The sequence below is a fragment of the Antedon mediterranea genome, chromosome 5 (genome assembly GCF_964355755.1).
Source record: "Antedon mediterranea chromosome 5, ecAntMedi1.1, whole genome shotgun sequence".
Taxonomy (NCBI): domain Eukaryota; kingdom Metazoa; phylum Echinodermata; class Crinoidea; order Comatulida; family Antedonidae; genus Antedon; species Antedon mediterranea.
In genome coordinates this window covers 10,649,209-10,671,325 of record NC_092674.1, presented here as the reverse complement: position 1 = coordinate 10,671,325, position 22,117 = coordinate 10,649,209, and the positions used below count along the sequence as shown (strand labels likewise).

The 22,117-nt window shown below is 32.7% G+C and overlaps 1 protein-coding gene across 1 annotated transcript; it reads left to right on the top strand.

Moving 5' to 3' along the window:
- The first annotated feature begins 64 nt into the window (after positions 1–64).
- On the top strand, positions 65–20,682 carry LOC140048783 (PAN2-PAN3 deadenylation complex subunit pan3-like). Its single transcript, XM_072093569.1, has 16 exons — positions 65–217; positions 1,245–1,302; positions 2,160–2,254; positions 4,691–4,766; positions 6,478–6,572; positions 7,652–7,970; positions 8,307–8,494; positions 9,173–9,335; positions 9,721–9,879; positions 10,458–10,574; positions 13,349–13,438; positions 13,977–14,221; positions 14,992–15,131; positions 15,419–15,613; positions 15,737–15,875; positions 16,471–20,682. The coding sequence occupies exons 2-16, from the start codon at positions 1,284–1,286 to the stop codon at positions 16,624–16,626; spliced, it is 2,196 nt and encodes a 731-aa protein (XP_071949670.1). The 5' UTR covers positions 65–217; positions 1,245–1,283; the 3' UTR covers positions 16,627–20,682.
- The last annotated feature ends 1,435 nt before the right edge of the window (positions 20,683–22,117 follow it).

Genomic DNA, 22,117 nt, shown 5'->3' with positions numbered 1-22,117 from the left:
CTATATATATGCGCACGCATATAGATTACCACCAATGAAAACAATTTGACCAGAAAGGAAACCCCCTTTTATATTTTGAGAAAATATGGACCGCAAATGTTTGCAATTATTTTATGGTGGTTCAGAAAGAAAACATATTTGTTAAATATGTTTGTTTGCAATACGAAGAAATAGTTGAATATTTTGATAAGTCTGTCAAGGTTTAAAAGTCAGAACAGTTAAGTATACAAGCGGTAAATTCAATGCACATCTTTTGCTAAGCTAGTGAGATCAAAATGGAGGTTGGGAACGAATACACAGCCTGCTGCATCTTCACTGTGTGTTGTGTGTACTGTGTGAGGACTAATATGAGTGAGTGGGTGGGAGATTTACAGCTCAACTATAAACAGCTGAACTGAGAAGACTTTACAGTCCTCATCTTTAATTTTAGGCTAGGTTGTGCAAAATGAATACAAAATACATTACTTTGTAATACAGTACGAGTATAATTATAATAAATAGGAATTTTGAGGACAAAAAATAATGAGAATTCTTACATTATTACTGTATATAAGCCTAGAGAGAGTGTATTGTCGTATTCGAGTGGACCGTTGAGTACTTTTTCCGTTGAGTACTTTTTAACAGAGTATTTTGAGCGTTGAGATTGTTCTTAACGAAAAAGCTTTCGTTGTCAACGTTTTCTATTCGAATGAATTTCTGTTGAGCACAAATTTACAATTCAAATACAAAAAGTACTCAACGAATCTTTACGTTGACAACGAAAGTTCCCAATCGAATACAGTACAACATATGATGAAAACATTTTAACAATAAATTAATTAACTTGAGGGTAATACTTTTTTTAAAACATGGTATTGGTAGCCTAACTCGGCTAATTGATTTGAGTTTCTAATAATATATTATGGTAGAAAATTGTAGGTTAATAATATTATAATATTAATATTAGTAATTTAATGTACAATAATAAATAAATAATACATGCTAACATTTTTTGGTTTCATTTATGCAAATTAAAATTATAAAACATATTTTAGTTTTAATATAAAAATTGAACATTATTTGGTATATATATTTTTCATACTCCATAACATTCATAAATCGCTACTAACGTCTGAGTAGTACTGCATATAGAATCTTTGTAGTTTTGTACTGTATATTGGTGTTTCATTTTTTTAAAAACCTTTTCCGTTCAAAGATGAAATTTTTGCCGAAAAAATAATGTTATGGTTTTCTTTTAATAATAGGCCAAGAATAAAATAAGAAGTGAATTGTCAACATTCAACATGAATCCAGGAATGAACTGTGAGTTTATAACAATAAATTTTCAACAAAATATTTCAGTAATATATATTTCCTCTAATTCTCTGTTGACATTAAAAATTATCAGTTTCATTTCAATCACATACTACTATCTTGTGTCAGATACCATATGACACAAGTACAATAACAATAGACCACCCTTATTGTGCTATGAATAAACACAATTTATGTTTACAGGACAGTAGGGAGGAATTTATTTATGTATCATTATTTTATGTTTTGTTTTTTTACCCTTTTCCACAAAAATATGACTTACTCATTTTCCCAGTAAGCGACTTCGATAACTCCAGAGGGCGCCATATTTACAAGGTCAATCGGAACAAAAGTTTCATCTAGGCCCGAGGCTAGCGCGACGATGCAAACTCACATCACCGCGCTAGGGCCTAGATGGATATTTTTATCCCAATTGACCTTGTAAATATGGCGCCCTCTGTAGTTATCGAAGTCGCTTATTGTTCTTTCCAAGCTTTAATTTTGGGATAGTAGATGAAGGAATGATAATTGTAACAGACCATGACAGTCAGGGCCGTAGCCAGCATAAGGCAGACAAAGTCCTCGCCTCATCTGAAATTTTTAATTTTTACCACCCCATTTCCCCAGCACAGATCCGTCATATATATTAATAATTATATTTAAAGCATATTTGCCTGGTCTGTTTATAACCTCTCGCTACGGTCTGTAACATTGACAGAATGCATGCTTTTACTCGTCACTGTCGTTAGCTGTGTCTTTCATCTAGCATCCTAAACGAAAGCTTGGCATTGCTAATATTAAATGTTTAATTTAAAAATGATTTTATAATAAGAAAAGTTTTGAAACTTTCAAATGTTTTGTTTTAGTGGACCAAATGATGATAGCGCCGGACCTTTTCACCGGCCCGTTTAATGGAGAAATTTCAAGCCGGACAACAAGCAAGTTTCAGCATTTAATGCAGGTACACTTTGTGATATCCTATAATTAACAGAACTAATGTAAACAAACCTTTTCAAACCAAAGACTAGATAGTGAACTCTAATTAAATTACAGCCAGCTAAAAAATGATTATGTAAAGGGACCACACAATGTTGCTACATCATACTGACCACTACACAGCACCCACTCCGCCATGCACATCTAGGCCAGCACATTCTTATACAATCCAAGTATGTTAAAATATAAGGGGGTCGTGTTGAGAAGTCCCTGTAGTTCACTATCCAGTTGGGTATAAAGAGTATTTTTAGATAATTGCAAGAATCTTTTTGTTTTATAAATTCAGTTTAGTTAAAAAGTAAAGCTCTGTCTATAATATCAAAGTTCTTCTGGGGCCCTAAATATTTCATGTTATGGTGACTCTGTTGCTTTTGGGGTCCGAGGACATAATGTCGAATAAATAAAATCAGATGACAACAAAATGTGATGTGCCCGTATATGGTCACGACAACATCATACTGTACCACTGCCATATTTGGGCATACTACATTTTTTTGTCAACCCAACACATATGTATTTAGGTTACGGATATTCACAAAGCTAGAACTACCAATAAAATAATGTTAAAAAAACATGTTCTATTATTATGCTAAAAATAGCATATGGACACCTGCATGTGGCAAGCAATTCATTTCTTTCTGTGATTCCTATTAGGAACATGTTAAAGCTGTTTGTAAATATGCACAAGTCATTGCAATTAAGTATTCATAGGCTACCAACACTAATGGCATTATCCCAATAATTCATTTTTGTATTAACGCAGTAAGGTTGAATTGTTGCAGAAAATAAAATAATACCAAAATCTAGAGTTTTAGTTAATTTACGGAAATGCTTTTTCTATCCATTATCACACTACAACCATAGAGAAATAACTTGTTAATATCGATGCTAAAATTAATTAGATCAAATCAAAATTAAATTTTTTACGGTTTTAACCCTTTCACTGCGTATACCCGGTACTACCGGGTATAAACAAACGTCGTTGAAGTGCGTATACCCGGTAATACCGGGTATGGGCAAAACAATGATTTAATCGTATTTGCCTATAATATATAGCACCCTCTATATTTGTTCGATGAACTTGAATATTTTTGCAAGTCATTAAAAAAATTTTCCAGCAAAAAAAACAACCCTCTATAGCTGTATTATTGTCTTGAAAATCATGCGCCCTCTATAGTTATATTATATATAGTATAGTGTATATAATAGTATTCTATCTTAGAAAGTTGTTTTGAGTAGCGTAATGGCGGCCATTTTGAAAGTAACCAAAATTTACCAGCCCCAATAGGGCAACATTGTGTTTATCACAACACGCAAAAAAAAAAAATTCTGAAACAATAGTTAGTTTTGTACTATAGTGAATTTTTGGGAAATGTCATTATTTTCACGATTTTGCCCCAAAACTTTGATTTGTGCATAATTTTTATAAAATAATAAAAATAATTCAATTTTTTTTTATATTTTTATTTGTTATACGTATCTTTATCAATATCCAGTTGGAAAAACGTATTCCATAAGAATTTCTTATAGAAAATATAGTTTTTATCATTGATTCGATAAAAATTACGAAATCCAAAATACCTGTAATGACGTCACATGACGTCATCAATATGCAAATTACATTTTTTTTTATACCTAACTGTAGACTAACCCTTTGCCCATCACACACCACAAAAATAATTACACAATTATCTCAATTAGTATTTTTTTGCAATTTATTAAAATACCATATGTTTTTCTTAAATATACATTACGCACAGAGGTGGGAATAATGCTCCGCAGTGAAAGGGTTAAGTGATGAGATGTACCTAAATATTCAGTTTCTAAATTGTGCATAGTTGGTGAAGCTGTCACAATTTTAAGTTTGCAAGTGAGGTGTTAGATCATGCTCAATTTCTGGTTTGGTATCGCGAGTCAATAACTCACATTGGCAATTAATACACTGTAATGTGAAAACATGCTAATAAGTAATTAATTTCCCATTACTTGTTGGATGGATTGGCGGATGTTTAAAATGTCTATCCGATTGTCACGGATCACAGATGCATTCCATAGACACTGGTTGCTTGATTCTTGTGACCTAAAACCGTATTTTAAACATGAAAGTTCAATAGAATCGTCGCAGAGTGAGCCTCATGTTAATGACTATTTGAATGACAGCGCGTAGTCTAGTGTCGGTTAGCGAAAGCGAAAGGTCATAGTGTGGTGTTTTTTTATTTTCATTCAATATTTTTGTAGGCATCTCACAAGGTGATTCCACCTTAGCTTCAAAGCGCCTCAAATAACCAATACAAATATTCTTAAACAACAAAGAACAGATCATAGATCAATCAAATTGTGTGGTTTACATTGCAAACATGCCTGCTCTTATAGTTGTACTGCAGTCTCTTCTCTTTTTTAGAACACGCATCCAAGTCCTTCTCGAGGAGGAGAACCAATGCCACGAGATCCATCAATATTTATGCCATCTACAATAGGTATGTACAGTACAGTAGAAATCATAGAGAGCTTTTGGTTTTTGGCAACCTAGAAAAACACAATACTATATTATGATACAAAACAAAACTTGAATAGGATAGACGCAACAAAAGGATGTAACAAGGGAAAGGTTGAACATAGTTTGAATAATCCATTGTATGTTGTGCTTACGTCCATTTGTTGCATCTCTAGTGGGAACCAACCAATACCGTCTAAGCTAATTCCCCAGAGTAAAAATTGTTCAATTACAAAATTGATTGTAACTCATAATCCACAAATTACATGATAAGGTCACACCAAATTTTAAGGTAATTTTTAACATTTGATTTGGTTGACCCATTTAATTATACCTCCATGGTTGACCTATTAAGCACAACACCTTTGTCCCAAATCTGGAGTTTTACTCTTTATATAGTGATTGGTTTTATATATTGATCATATATTTGATTTCTGTCAATTGATAACTGCACTTCTTTTGAGGTTTACTCAAGAATGATATTAGGGAGGTTTCGCAACCTTACGAATACGATAACGAAAACGGATACGTCATACATTTGTGAAACTTTTGAGCTGATCCCCATTTCATATTCGTAAAGCGTATTCGTGTTGACGAATATCACCAGTCATATTCGTAACTACAAAACGAGTATAGTTTTTGATCGATTTTGCACATTATGATTTTGCATTTGAATCAGGAATGATTCATGATTATAATATAATTATAGATTTATTGAAAGTAATTTACTAAAGTAATTTACTAAAATGCCAAGTCAATTTTGATAAATAGCAGTTTTTAAAGTCCTCACTCGCTTTGATGTTACGCTAGGCCTAGGCAGCCAAGCACCAAGCAACACGTACCTGCGCTTCGCTCAAATTTACCGCAGTGCAGGGAACATTTTCGCCAGTGTAGCATAGCAAAAAGCTATACAAAACAACCTTATTGCTACACATTTCTGAAATTGTGTAGCAAAAAATACAATACAACACTATGTTTCTCTACTCAAAAATCAGTTTGATTAACAATATTGCTAAACAAAATTGTTAAATGAAATTTTTCGCTGAATATTTTGGACGCGCCTCAATATTTCGTTGCCATGCGAAACAGATTTTTTTATGGCTTACGAAGACGAATACGTGTGCGTGACGTTTTCGTTATCGTATTCGTAAGATTGCGAAACCTCTCTATTAACAAATCTTCCATACAGTATGCCTTGAAGCAAAAAATATTACAATGAAATCATTCAACCGGAACCACGTAGTTATTAGTCCTACGTTGCTTTCTTGTTTAATCCCTTGATACTTGATGCATTAACTTGATAACATTTGGCTCATTATGCATCTAGTATGGATATAATTAGAATATGCAAAAGAAAATTGATACAAGGATACTTGGATAGATGGATGGACTGAAATAATTAGGATCGTATAATTTGATTATTGTTTACATTATTGTAATCAATGTTTGTGAATGTGTGATGTTGTACATTAGTGATTTTAATCAAAGGCCAAATTTTACATTATAGTCATTTAAGAAGACCATGTCTGATAAAGATGTAGTAGAACCCTATTAATTGAACGTCTTTTGGACACAACGAATTATCCCTAAATGGGTGTCTGATAGGGAATAGAGATGACTATAATGTTGAAACATATAATTTCCCCATGTTTCATGTAGAATGCATTTTAATGTGAATGTGTTTTTCACTTTAGGATCAACTAATATAGTGAATGAGGAACATCTGTCTAACCAGTTTACTGGAATGAGGATGTCGCAGATGCCTGAGAGAGAGATCAGAATGCCAGGGGTAAATACTTAAAATGTGCTTGAAACAATCTACTAGGCCAAAATTATACAACTCTATTATCTTATACTCTGTCTACACTATCAAACTTTATGTGACAAAAAAATGTTATGTACTCGTATATGGACCTGATGTCATCTTATCACTACACTACCATATTTGCGCACATCACACTTTTTTTGTTAGACTACTTTGATAGTGTAGACAGAGCTTTAGGGAAATATCTCACTCAAGTATGATTGATGAGTACAGCAACTGAGCCGTAAAGGCCACCCTTTAATTTGGACTGCTAACATTTTGTGAATAAATAAAAATGTTTTTAAGACCTATATTTATTTATAGCATAAGAAAGTAATTTATATTCAACAATATATTCTAAAATACATCTCGATGGCTATTTCTATCTAAACTGCGCAAATCCCACTATGTAATTAATATGCATTCGTTAGTTGTATAATGACAAACAAGATTCCTTTTACTTTAGCTGTGCATTGCTATAGGTAATTTAACACAATGCTACACGCATGATTTACCCTTGTTAATAGCTTCTCACATATCTGTTACATATTCTCATTGTTATTGGGATTTACTTTATTCTTTACTTGTAAATCTATCATTGATTTTCGTTTTGTTTGTACTATATAAATACAAATATACTCCAAATCGCTTGTTGATATCCATCTACGTCTGGCAACATTGAACGTTTTTCTTCACTATTAATATTATTGTTTACACTTATATAATAGTTTGTAAATAATATAAACCAACTATAAACACAAATAAATTCAATGAATATATAAACCTTATTCTTCATATTTTAATCTAAAACTCAAATTTATTAATTTAACCTATTAAGTATACAGTATATTGTCCCAGTAAAAAAATAATGTAGCAAGTTGTTGAAATGCCATTTTAATGTCACATAATAGTTATTCACTTTGAAAAAAAAATTGGATCAAAACAAAAATGAGCTAGAAGGAACAGATTTCTGGTTAAATGTAACCGTTTATTTTGTCCTGTTTGCCAGCCAGTGAATAAATGTATACTGTGTGCAATATTTAAGATAATGTTGTCTTTTTTAGATGCCAAACCCAAAAGCATCTGAGTTTATTCCAGGCATGCATGGAATGCACAGCCAGCAGGAGTTTCTTCCAGGTACACGCAATGTTCCTCCAACAAGTACATTTTCTGAAATACCAGAATTTGTTCCACGCGCGCATTTATCGTCTTCCCAAATGCAAAGACCAGCAGGTATGCTTAGGCCAAGCGTGAGTGCAACCTCATTGACAACGATGGGTGCTTCCGAAGCGACCAACCCATACAATCCCCCAATCGGATTGGGTATGAAGACAAGTGCAAGTTCTACGGCCTTGATGACACTAGGCAGTGACCTCACGGCTGGTTCGTACATTATTTATTATCATAATCCAATTTTGTTGAATAATAAATGCATTTTTAAATTATATATACATATATGTATTTTGGAGTGAAGTTTTGACTTGGTGGTTGAGATTCCCGGTTACCAATCCCATGGTCCTGAGTTTAAATCCTGTCAGATGTCCAGTCCAAAAGACGTTTTATACTTTGTGTGTGTGTTTGTCTTGTGAACAGGATTGCAATATTTTAGAAGGACAGTGACTGAAATCACTTATGGTTATTCTTGACAATATGCCTAAATATTTCCAAAAAGAAAAAAAATATATTATAACTAGTGATGTTAATTTTATCCCAATATAGGCTCATTATCTGCTGGTGCTTCACCGCTTCATTCGCCTGCTCATTCACCTGGAACAAGGCGGAAAGAACAAAATAAACAAAGTAGTAATTCCAGCGGGAATACAACAATACAGGAAAACATTGGGGGAACAACTTATTTTTACACGGAACAGCAATTAGCACAAGAAGCAAACCAACTTAGCGGCTTGGTAAGTGATATTATGAGTTCTATAAATAATACCAATATAAACTCTCTGGTGTGTTGTAATGTCGTACAGATTCAGATAAACTTTATTTCATCCTTCACAGGAAATTAACATTTAGATTTACATGATGAAAATGATACTTCTCTAACTAAGTAAATGCATCAAACAGATTATCTATAAAAAATGGCTGTTATAACATCGTATCCCAGTAGGATAAACAAATATAACGGTATAACGAATTCTATAGCAGTTTATGCGTGCCGATGATAATCCGAGTCAACCGCTCCGTTCAATATAGCTAGACATTAACAGAATTGAGGGGATCGGATGGATCCGCTATAACTTCAGTAATTTTCATTTTGCCCTCTCTCGGTATATCGTATCAACTGTCGACACACACTCGCCCACTATCCCCCAGCCTTATTAACTATACAGTTAAGTCTGTCCACGTCTCTTATATTCCCCCCCCCCCCCCAACACATAAAAAAAGGTCTGTATATTGTGTATGTTGTTAAGGCCTAATGAAATGCCTTTAATACACAATAAACAATCCTCAAAAGCTCTGAAAGCGCAGAAAGAAATTAAAATGATACTTTTTAAATTTATACAGATCCTTTCAAGTCATCACAAACAATTCTTGCCTTTTCAGTTAGTACACATTGTTTTATATTTTTTTGTCAGGTGCTTCCGAACTTTCACATGTATCCGTCGGTTCCAGCTCACATAGCCTACATGAAGCAGAAGCCGCAAGGTCCATCATTCTTCATGGGAGAGGACATCAAAGTGGACATATTGCACAGGCATCTGGTGACGCTTGCTCAGATAGATCCAACTGAACATCCTGGTGAGTAGACATCCCAAATCCAGACTGTGTAAAGCGCTTAGAAATATTGTATTAGGCGCTATATAAGACTTTCCATTTTTATTATTATTACTCCATGAAATCTATTGGTATTCTTTCTTCTATTTAAAATGTACAGTATGCGCATATCACTAAGTGTCATCTTAAAGCGCTGTCTACACTATCAAACTTTATGTGACAAAAAATGTTATGCGCTCATATATGGACATGATAATTTCATATCACTACAGTACCATATTTAAACATTTCACTACCATATTTGGGCACATCACACTATTTTGTCAAATTAGTTTGATAGTGTAGAGAGAGCTTTAGATACAAATAAAGGAATCTGTAGGGTATTTAAACTTGTTGTTTTTCCTTGTAGATATCCCACAAGAAGTTGATAAGTACCACACACTGTACCCATTGGAGGGAACACCAAAAGGACCCATGGACAAAAATAGTACATTTGGTTACAGTACACAGTGCTTCAAAGCTGTCAACAGTAAAGATAATAAAACATACTGCTTACGAAGGGTCATAGGTCAGTTGTTGTAAATCTATTCAATTCTGTTAAATTATTGCTTTAATTTTATTGATTGTGCTTTTGTAAAAAAGGCAATAAAAACAATATGCGCAAGAACATCAAGGATAACCATGTTTTTTGCGATTACACAATTATTGTATTTTTCACTTTTATGTAATGTTAAAATAAAATAATGAATGTTTATTATGAGTTGGATGGTGAGAATATTTCATGAGTTGAAAAATTGACTGCTCTATTTTTAACGATGAGGTGGAGCCGAGTTGAAAATAGAGCAGTAAATTATTGACGAATGCTAGGCCATTAATAAAGAAGTGCTCCAACCTTAGACATGGAGTAGAAAAGTTAGATAGACGGCTTACACAACAATTGATTTCCGAATGCAATCGGTCAACAACGTCGCATATCAAAATGATGTTTACAGAAAGCTGGCCGTGCATTAGAGCGTGTTAATTATCACTAGATTATCACATGACACATGATTCGTAATTGACCAATAAAATTGCAATAATACACTCAGGTGTGTTATAGAAATTAATAATGAATAGAAACGTAGCCTATTGTTTTGTTTATGATAGGTTTCAAAGTGGCGAATTCACAGTGGATGACATTAGTTGATATGTGGAAGAAGCTACAACATTCCAATGTGGTCTCATTACGTGAAGTGTTCACGACCAAGGCCTTTGGAGAACATTGTAAGTTGTTATATTTTATTTTGAACATGTGACCTTTTGCATACAGGGAAACATACATCGAGGATGTCGTTTTGTACAGGGGGAGAGAAGACCCATCTTCCAAGTCTTCAACACAGCCTCAAGCTCATTTTAAGGCGCCCATAATGCCTTATTTATCCAACATAGCATTTACCCAAAAGGGTTCCTAAACGTTTATTCGTAAAATAACATATCCAATCAAATGACGTCATGATTAGTAAGAGCAATAATATCGTGATGATACGATTTTATTGTTTTTATTAATCATGACATCATATGATTGTATTTAAAAAAATATTATTTTATCACAGACCGTATAAAGGGTTATCTTATATTTCTAGAATTAAACTTTTTGAATTTATTTTGTTTTATGTAAGAAAAATGTATTTTTATCCATTTATCAATTATCGTCTTAGTGTGTCATAGCCTTTACCTCTTATTTTAAAATCACAAGTTATCAATGTTCAGAAGTATATCAAAATATTGTTATCGTCAGAATTGTTATACTGTACCAGGATTTCCTTCGCATTACCTTCCTGTTACAATTCTATTCCCTGAAACTGTTATAATTTAGTAATAAAATATTGTAAGACATCCTATTAAATGAAAATGAAATATTTAATTTCAGATGTTTTTATTCAATATCAATATTTTTCCTACCTAAATTTGATTAGGAGTATTTAAAAATATTGTGATCGTCCAAATTGTAATACCAGGATTTCCTTCATGTTGCCTTCCTGTTACAATCAAAATCAGATATTCCCTTAAAATGTTATAATTTGATTAAAAAAATATTGTAAACCACTGTATTTGATGACAATGAAATATTTAATTTTGAATGTTTTTATTAAATATCAATATTTTTCATCTACCTAAATGTGATTTAGAAGTATTTCAAAATATTGTTATCGTCAGAATTGTTGTATATCAGGATTTCCTTCACGTTGCCTTAATGTTACTATTCTAATGGGATTTTCTCGGAAAGTGATATCATTTACATATCTTATTATGACATCACATGTTTGTTACATACATTTTCTAGGTTAAATATCTTGACCACTTCCTTCTCTAACCTTTGAACATAGTCTTGTCAATGTACTATTATTTCTCTTTATTCACATTTTTCTTTCTGGACCCCTCAGAATACAAACCTTTAGAGGGTTATCCATTGCTCCTACTCGTTTTTTGTCTTCTTTCTGTGTTCCCTGTCCTTTGTCTTTATTCGCCTTGGGTATTGCGTCCCTTTTGCTGTCGGTTTTCTCTTGTTTTTGTCCTGCTTTTTTTTCTTATTTTCTTGATTCTTAAAGTGTTTCGTCTTTTTTTTAGTTGTTGCCGGACTGTCTTAGCTTGTATTTTTATATTGGTTTGATTTTGTAATATTTAAGTTTGTGACTTTTTGATGTTCTTTTTTATTTTTTATATTTATATGAGCAAAAAATAGAACAAACAAACAAACACACACCAAACACAGCGTACTAAAACTATCTTTAACCCTGTTTTCCAGTCGAAGTTGAATTACGGCGAATTGCGTTGAATTAACAATGAGTCAATGATTTTACAAGAAAAGGGGGTAAAAATGAACGTTGAAATGAATTGTTGAAGTTAAACCAAGTTCAACTTTAACTTCAAAGATACGATTGTTAAAACTGACCAATCAAATGGTTTACAAATTACGTCGTCGTAGTTGTGAACAAAATACATTACCGTATGCACTGATAATTCTTGAATTTTACAATGCGATAATGTTTTTCACTTTTTTTGTACACTTTTAAATTAAGGTCTGATATTTAAAACTAACAAGTGTGAGTAGACTAAATACAAACATAATAGAACTTTAAATAATTGTTGTACTTTAATGTACGCATAGATTAGGATATGAGCATAACCCGCCTACATAATAAATATTTGCAGTTTGGCTCGACCATGGCATAATTATTTGAGGACAAGTTTGCCCATATAAAGTACCGCAACTTTTTGTCAATGTCATTCATAATAAAAATGTAATCAGCTATGTTACATATTTTTAAAGTTCAAATAGGATACAGTAGAACCTTCATTTTACGTACGGTACAAGACCGGAAGGCGTACGTAAAACAAGGGATTCGTAAAATCGAGGTTAACCTTAAATTGACCCCAAATACGTAGAGATCGTAGCTATAAAGGCTACCGTGTTTGCCTGCTTTACTGTACAGCTTGCAGGTGGTCACTAGCTAGGCCTTGCCTACTAGACTATTCAGGCCTAGCAAGATGTGAGGCCTAACTAGAAAAGTACAGTATATACAGCCTGTGCGTTTAAATAAAGTGTTATAAATAAAATATCAATGTTCTTGTACTTTCTATCAATAAAAACAGTCGCTGCTGTAGGGGGAATGCACGTGTGTAGCTTGTCTCACACAGCAGAATTCCTCACACAGCCATGGCTTTGTTTGTTGTTGTTAAATTGCGCCCTCAATGTAAGAAAATGATGACGTCATCGGTTATTTTAAGCGTACGTAAAATCAAGGGAACGTAAAATCAGGGTACGTAAAATACAGGTTCTACTGTACATGATTACATTACATAATAATAGTAAAGGAAAAGACGAGAATACATTTTTAAGTCAATTGCGGGGGAAAAAGTAAAATTAAAATTCCTTTGCACACAAAATATTTACATTTAAAATATTTTAAAACCCTATATTGTATGAAAATAAATTATTTATTATTTTAGTTGTCTTATTCAATATCATTATTCTGTGCTATTGTTTTGTTTTACAGCCATGGTTTTTGTTCACGATTATCATCCTGGGGCCATGACTTTAATGCAAAGACATTTTCATCATAAAGGTCGCAACTCTTTTATGAAAAGTAAGTACATCTGATAGAATTCGAACCTGTGACCTTTTGCATACAGGAAGAGCGTATATAAAGGATGTCATTCAGTACATGGGGAAGGGAAGACCCATCTTCCAAGTCTTCCACATAGCCTCAAACTCATTTTAAGCCTGCCCATAATGCCTTATTTATCTAATACAGCATCTACCCTAAAGTGCTCCTGTTATTCAACAGACATAAAAACAATATATAATGACATAAAAAAGTTGTAAAATAAGTTGCCAGAAAATAATACGCCTAGGCTCCCAGAAATAATCAAAGTAACAATAGTTGGGCAGTAAAGAAACAATAATAATACTATTAATAAAGAAGTGAAAAGAGAAAGTAGTTCTTCAGCCATTTTCTTTTTACCAATCATCTGTTTAAAGTTATAGGAATAATATATATTAGATTTTAACTATGTAATAACAGAGCTGAATGCATCATTGACAGGTCTATTGCCCACCTGTTGTAGACCAGAACTACTTATAGTTTAATGATAACTTAAACCTTTCTATAATTATTCAACTAGATCGAAATGGCCCGCGCGTACCACATGGTATTCTTCCTGAGAACCTTTTGTGGACGTACATTGTGCAAATCAGCTCAACGATTCGTTCAATACACGCGGCAGGATTAGCGTGTCGTGTTATTGATCCGAGGAAAGTGCTCATCACGGCACGTAATCGTTTAAGATTAAATTGTGTTGGCATATTTGATGTTTTAACGTACAACTCAAATCAGGGTAATCCTATTACAGTAATACCCCATTATCAGGTAAGTAATGATTGCCAAATGTTTGGTGGTAAGATATTATATTTAATAATATAAAAATAATGAATGTTTATGAGTGCAATGGTACAAATAATGTAATGAGGTTAAAGATGATATTCTATTTCCATGAAGCCTGAGTTCATATTTCACAGAATTAAATTATTTTTACCATTGCACAAACAGACAATGCTGCTATTGGATTTTACGTAGATTTCTTTTCCATACACAACAAAATTTACAATATTAGTGCTATTACATGGTTGTTCAATAGTACGTACTATTGCACATCATGTGACCCACAATCATCCAATCAAATAACAGGAATTTATAAAGGTGTTACAGTATAATTATAATAGTATTTATTGTGTAATGCTTTGCTGTATACCATTCAAGCCTATAGACAAGGTGCTGGGGTTTTGAGGGGTTGAGTCTTGCTTTAAATCCTATTTTGCCTCAAAGTAAGTGTCACTGTGGATTGGTGGTTGACATGGATGCATACCAATCCCAAGGTCCTGGGTTCAAATCCTGTTAGAGTCCCAAAAAAAGAATCTGTTAACATCAATATAACCTCTCTTAAGCTCTTACTACACTATCAAATTTTATGTGACAAAAAATGTAATGTGTCCATATATGAACATGATGATATCATATCACTACCATATTTGGGAATATCACTACCATATTTGGGCACATAACACTTTGTTTAACAACAAATTTTGTAATTTACAGTATTTCTTTTTATTCGTAACTTTATTATTTATTAATTCATGCAGCAAGAGGACTTAATGGCATTTGGAAGAATGGTTTTAGCTCTAGCCTGCAACTCCCTGGATGGACTTCATCGTGACCAAATGCATTCATCGTTAGAACTTGTCACTATTAATTACTCAAGTGATCTCAAAAATCTTATTCTGTAAGTAAATAATTTATACCCCACTTAAATACCAGCTTGTCTTGTTTTCGTTTAGATTTTAAAAGCTTCAATCACACTGGGCTGTTGTAATAATGCTATTAGGTAAAAGACTACTCAGAAACAGATTTTACAAAAAGAATAAAAAAAAAATATTATTGCATTTTCATCCAAAGGAATCTCATTTGTTACAATTTACTACACTTTAAAAATACTAATTATTTTTCTATTTTTTTTTTTTAATTCAATATGAAAAAAATATTGTAATTATGACCTTTCATTTTTTTAAGTTACCTGTTAACGCCGCAAGGTAGGCCGAAAAGCATTAACGACATTATGCCGATGATTGGGGCACGTTTCTACACGCAGCTCGATGCAGCTTATATGAGGTCGGATTCCGTTGAGGAAGAACTTGCTAAAGAAGTTCAAAATGGCCGATTATTTCGACTGATCACAAAACTTGGTGTTATCAATGAGAGACCAGAGTAAGTAGGGCAATACCCACAGTCCCCACAGGGGTTTGGTTTGCTAATTATACCTCACTACAGCAATGTCTGTGTACTAGTAAAAAATAGCCTCCAAATGGTTTTTTAACTTTTTTTTCTAAGGTTTAATGGTGATCCTTCATGGTCAGAAACTGGAGATCGTTACTTGTTAAAGCTGTTCCGTGATTACCTTTTTCACCAAGTTAATGAGACAGGCGCACCGTGGATAGACATGGCTCATATTGTGCAGTGTTTAAATAAGGTAAATTTTATTATTAGACATTTTTAAAAACTAAGCAAGAGAGAGAGAGAACCTTTTCCAAGATTTCATTTTTATATTGCCATTTCATCGGCACTGTTAATATACAATATTTGATGGTTAGGCTGTCAGCACGGTAAATATGTTTTTTGATAATAATTCTTACAATTAAAAGAGGAAAAATAAACAAATAAATAAAACATAGAAATTGAAGCATTCAACATTTTTAAATGAACATATGGCCGTGTTTCCCCAGCCATAAAGTAACAGATAAGTAACTGATAAAAATTAAATGATAACCAATAAACTGCCTGTAGATCTCATTTAATAATTTTTAACCTTTGACCGGAAGGACATATCATTGCGTTGTGATTGGGCTCTTGGTTGTTCCGTAATGTCTGATCATGTCAATCATGATAATTATTAATTATTTGATTGGTTAAAAAACCCATAATATTATTATTATTGCTGCAGAAACACAGCCTGATATTCGGATATAAAACTATGAGAGAAGGCAGCCTATACAAGTAATACTCTTTGCCTCCCTATATCACTAAATATTACTACTTTTTTGTAATCATTATTTCTTCTACTACAGCTCGATGCTGGTGTTCCAGAAAAGGTGTGCCTGATGGCTCGCGATGAGCAGAACGTACTGGTTGTCTCTTACAAAGATTTGAAACACTGTTTTGAGAACACTTTTGAAGAAGTCTTGCACGCAAGTCGAGCTTCTGCCCAAATACCAGATGTTTAGTATAAAAAAATGAAGAGATTCTTCCATTGCGTTTAGTACTATATAAGGTAATCAAGTGGCTATTGCCAAACTTTCACATAAAGTGCCGCTTTTGGATGCCAGTGTCTTGCGGTCTTATATATTTTTTTTTTCCATGAGGTATTTATCCAACACCTGGATTTAAGCAAGTAATTTATTGACCATGTGGTATGGTGTTTTTGGTAAAGGCACCAATTATTTATGCCAAATGTTAAGTGCTCTTGCAGGTACATGTGTTGGTAATTTTACATTTTTTATCGGCTTCATACCACAACACCAGGAGTATCACAACATCCCATTAGACATCAATACTGGTTTTTTTGGACTCCTTGGATGTTATATTAGGACACTTTTTTATCAGAAAACAATTTACATCATCACAGACTAGGTTTCTTGATGGCAGAGATTTGCGGTCGTCAGTAGACATCATTTTTTTTTTCAATTTTGGATCATCCGAGTGTTTTATCGGGACACCTTGTGTAGCCACAACAGGATGGATATCAACTCAGAACACCCTATGTTTCATATTGAGGAATCAGGAATCATTAAATACACCAGGTTGTGTTGCTAGAACAATTGATTTCTTACTGTAGCAGAACACAAAGGATAACATCTTGGAACACCCTATGTTTCATTTTGGGAAATCAGTGAGGCATTAAATACACCAGGTTGTGTTGCTAGAACAATTGGTTTCTTACTGTAGCAGAACAAAGGAGGATAACATCTCAGAACACCCTATGTCTCAAATTGGGGAATCAGTGAGGCATTACATACACCAGGTTGTGTTTCTAGAACAATTGGTTTCTTACTGTAGCAGAACAAGGGAGGATAACATCTTGGAACACCCTATGTTTCATTTTGGGGAATCAGTGAGGCATTACATACACCAGGTTGTGTTTCTAGAACAATTGGTTTCTTACTGTAGCAGAACAAGGGAGGATAACATCTCAGAACACCCTATGTTTCATATTGGGAAATCAGTGAGGCATTACATACACCAGGTTGTGTTGCTAGAACAATTGGTTTCTTACTGTAGCAGAACACAAAGGAGGATAACATCTCAGAACTGTCCTTATGCACTAGACATGGTTGTTTTGTCAGAACAATATTGGTGTCTTTATCATAGCAGAAAACAAAGGAGGATAACATCTCAGAACACCCTATGTTTCATATTTGGGAATCAGTGAGGCCTTGCATAGACATGGTTGTGTTGCTAGAACAATATTGGTGTCTTTATCATAGCAGAAAACAAAGGATAGCATCTCAGAACGCCCTATGTTTCATATTTGGGAAATCAGTGAGGCCTTACATAGACATGGTTGTGTTTCTAAAACAATATAACATCTTTGATGTTTATAAGAGCAGCAACTTGAGTATTCAGTCATCAGATAGCGCTGTTAAAACACTGGTAGTCGGGACATGCTTGTTGTACAAGACTCTTCCTACCTCATCAAATGCAACTCTGTAATATTAGACATATCAATGACTCATTTGGCATCCAATTCTGTTTCAAACACTCTCTCAGTATCTGAAGTTAGTACCTATTTTAGTAGATTTATTTAAAATATTTTTGGAAAATCCTACAAAATTGAATATTTTAGATATTTGACGACATCAACTCTATTATTATTTATTAATTTTAAGATTTTATATCCTAAAATTGATTTGGTCCAATTAATTGCACAAAAATATGTTAATTTATTCATTAATTTTAATCAAATTCCAACAACAACTCCTTGCGTTTAATAATATACAAATCGTTTAATAATATACAAATCTTTTAATGCACTGATAAAAATTAATGCATTTTTAAAAATGTTACATGAGAACTGAACCCCTATTTAGGGGACACGTTCGAGACCCAACAGCCTAATCTTATAGGGTAAACCCTGCATAGGGGTGTCCACTATAAAGAATAGGGGTTAACCAACTTCCATTAACATGCTTGATTTTAAAAAATGGTCTACACAAACATTCAACTACAGGGTCAGTACTTTTATACATTCCCTTACCCTAACAAATCACATCTGCTTTAGTTTGATATTTACTGCCAAATTATAAACTTTTTTCTCTTTTTTTTTTTTTGTTGTTGATAGATTGTAAAATTTAATGTATGATCATGTGTGGGAAGAATGTCTAACTATTACTTAATTGCACTATTCACTTTTGCAATACTGTACTCACGTTACCCTATCTATTGTTCTGTAATTGGGACAGAAGTCGGATGACTTCCTGGCAACAAGTAATAGTAGCGCATATACAGATTGATATATGAAGCTTATTGTTATTAATAATTCTTGGTGTTTTTTTAGGCCAGGATTAAATTTGATTACATGTGTATATATAAGTTACTTTGAGAGCAGAGGAACTATACATTTGTACAAAAAAAACAGCATCAATGGACCAAAGAGTTATGAGTTTTAAGAGTGCATGAATTAACAGAAAAATAAAACAAATTCGATGAACTGTATCTTAAAAAAAAATATATCAGTCGGTTTTGATGCAAAGCCTATGGCATCATCAACTGTGTTTTATAGCCTCTGTTAACCAAACATTTAATTGCCTGCAATTCCTTGTTAGCCTCCGTCAACCAGTAATTAAGTTGATAGCCTCTGCTTACCAGCAGTTGTTTCATTATATGTATGAGGCAACCATATTATGTTTAAAGACTGCTTAATGTGAATTTCCAGTGAAACCACTTAATTTAAACCCCAAAATTGGCTTTTAGAGTCAATTAATATTATATAGCAGCTTTAATTTGTACAGTATCTTTTAAACAGCTTACTACTCTCTGATTTCAGTATTAAGAAAAAAATAGCGTTTTATACAAAATGGTTTCTCTATGGTTTACTCCTAAATCATCTCAAATTCTTCCATAAAAACAGTTGTGCCTTTGATGTTACCAAATGTTGTCGGTTACTAAGCAACTATTACTGGGAATCTCATCTTTCTTACTTGGAGCTGTAGATAGGTAGAAGCATTTGTGTTCTGGTAATTACCAATGCAACCATTCAACATTTTTTTTCTCAAAATATACAGGGGTGCTTCACTGTGGCTGAATCCAAATATTGCATATGTTCTTATATGAATTTCAATCTTGCCTACTTTTACGCAAGCTTTAGAACGTGTTGTACATATATATATTTTTTTGTTGTGCAATATATAACCTGCATACAAATTTATCACACTTCAGGCATCGCAAATTGTTGTTTTCAAGTCAGATTTAGTCTTGCGCCAATTCTACAGCCAGGCCTGCATCATACAGACAAGTTTGTATTATACAGCCACGCCTGCATGTACACTTTAGACCAAGATTTAGCATCCATGCAAAACCTAACGTTTGGGAGGTATTCAAGTTAGTGTGATGGTGCGCTGGTGGTGAAAGTGAAGCTGAATGTGAGCAATGGTTCATTGATGCAGTGTTATAGAATCAAAAGCTACGGGTTGAAAATGTTAGAATGTTAGATAGTGTGTGATGCAAGTCAAATGTTTCAGTGATAGGTCAATGTGTGCAATTAGATAACGAAATGAGGAATGAGAAATACTTTAGGATTTTATTTTCCATAAACACTTCCAAATTACAAAAAAAATTGTTTAAATTTTATTTTGCACTTTTTGCAAACAGCTGTTTTTTGTTACCACATGAAATTTGCCAACATCATCCCCAATTTTGTATGAACGAAAGGAAAGTGTTTGTATGGATTGTGTTGTGATAATATTTGACAATGACAGTTATGTGTTCATATATGAGCGACTGAGGTAACGTGTGTCTTTGGCTGATGGAGTTATTTGTTAGGGAGTGGTTATCAGGGGATTAAATATTTGGGAGTGGTTATGTGAGTGTATATATGTTCTTATCCTCAACGATAGTTTCCATTTTTTCCAGTACTTGGTTTGTGTTGGATGCTGAGTCTAGCTCTAATGTGCTTTTAATATATTTTAATGTACTTTAATGTATTTTAATGTACTTTAATATATAACAATGCAATATGTATTATTTTTTGTATGTCTCACAATCAGAATCAGTGCTAAAATTCAGTAACCTTTATTTTGGTATCAAAGTTGATATTAACATTGATATCAACATTGATAACAACATTGTTAACATTTATAAAAAATATTGATATCATTTATAACAAATATTGATAACAACATTGATATCAACATTTTCATCAATATTGTTATTAATTTTGGTATCAATATGTATGTTAAAGTTGATATCAACATTTATATCAAAGTCTGAATGTATACTTTAGTTCTATTTTTACACTGTAATGTCACCTTGAGTAATATCAAAATTTTAAACAAATAATTTGGAAAAATGTTAATGAATGTTGAAACTTTTTGTTGCTAAGAGTAGATTATCATGTTTTGTTGCAAAGTTACCAATAACCACTGAATATGTTGCTATAACCACAAATGTTGCCAATACCTCCAATTAATTTAACCTCAAAATTCTGTTTCTGTGCCACACTTTTATGCTTTATTGAGCATGCTGTTTCAATGGATAATGCTACATTGTACATACTAAAACCATTGGGAGAAAATATATCAAGTGAATAGATGCTAGCAGTGTTCAACAGGTTTTAAATTGAACAAACATAATTTAAAACATAATTTAAAACCATTAATAGCAAATTTGAAATATATCAGGTGACTTTTATGCTGTGTCACTTTCATGCTTCATTGACCATACATTATATTAACGGAACATGCCATAATTATTTGACTTAGATGTTAACAGATTTAAAACTAGTACAGTATAGGGAAAATGTAAACATTTATCTACTGCATTTACTCTAATCGTTCAATTATTTTACAAACTTTCCAAACTGTAGTAGAATCATCCCCCCTTAATTATCAACAAATTTCTAAATTCTGTCAACTTGTGTTTTTACGATAAGCAATGGAGTTTAGCCTAACAACTTCTCCTTATTAGGTAATAAATGATAGTAACAGGTTGTATTTTCTTGGAACAAAGACATATTGTTGCACAATACCGGTGGTAGAGATTGTTAATTTCATATTTCTTTTCCTGGTGTCTGTCTAATATTGCAATTTAATTTCAAAATTGTCATGTTATAGGAAGTTATAAAAATATATGAATTGCATATCCTTACAATAAGATGAAATTAGGTTACATAAATATAAGAGGTGTTTAGAGACATAACATTCAATTTTTTTTTCTCTTTCCAAATTTCAATAAATTATTTTAAATGAATCCGAATTACATAATTACACATACATACTACTACTTAAATTTTTATTATACACCACAATAAATAAATAATGACTTAAATTTTATTAATGAAAATTAATATCTGTAAAACAAGAGTTACCATTTGTAATATAAAAATTTTAATGGTTTTGTTTGTTTATTTGTTTGTTTTAGGATATCTTGGTTTTTTTTTGGTTTTTTTATATTTATCTAAACTCATAAATATAACTTTCAATTCTCTATAAATTTAGGATT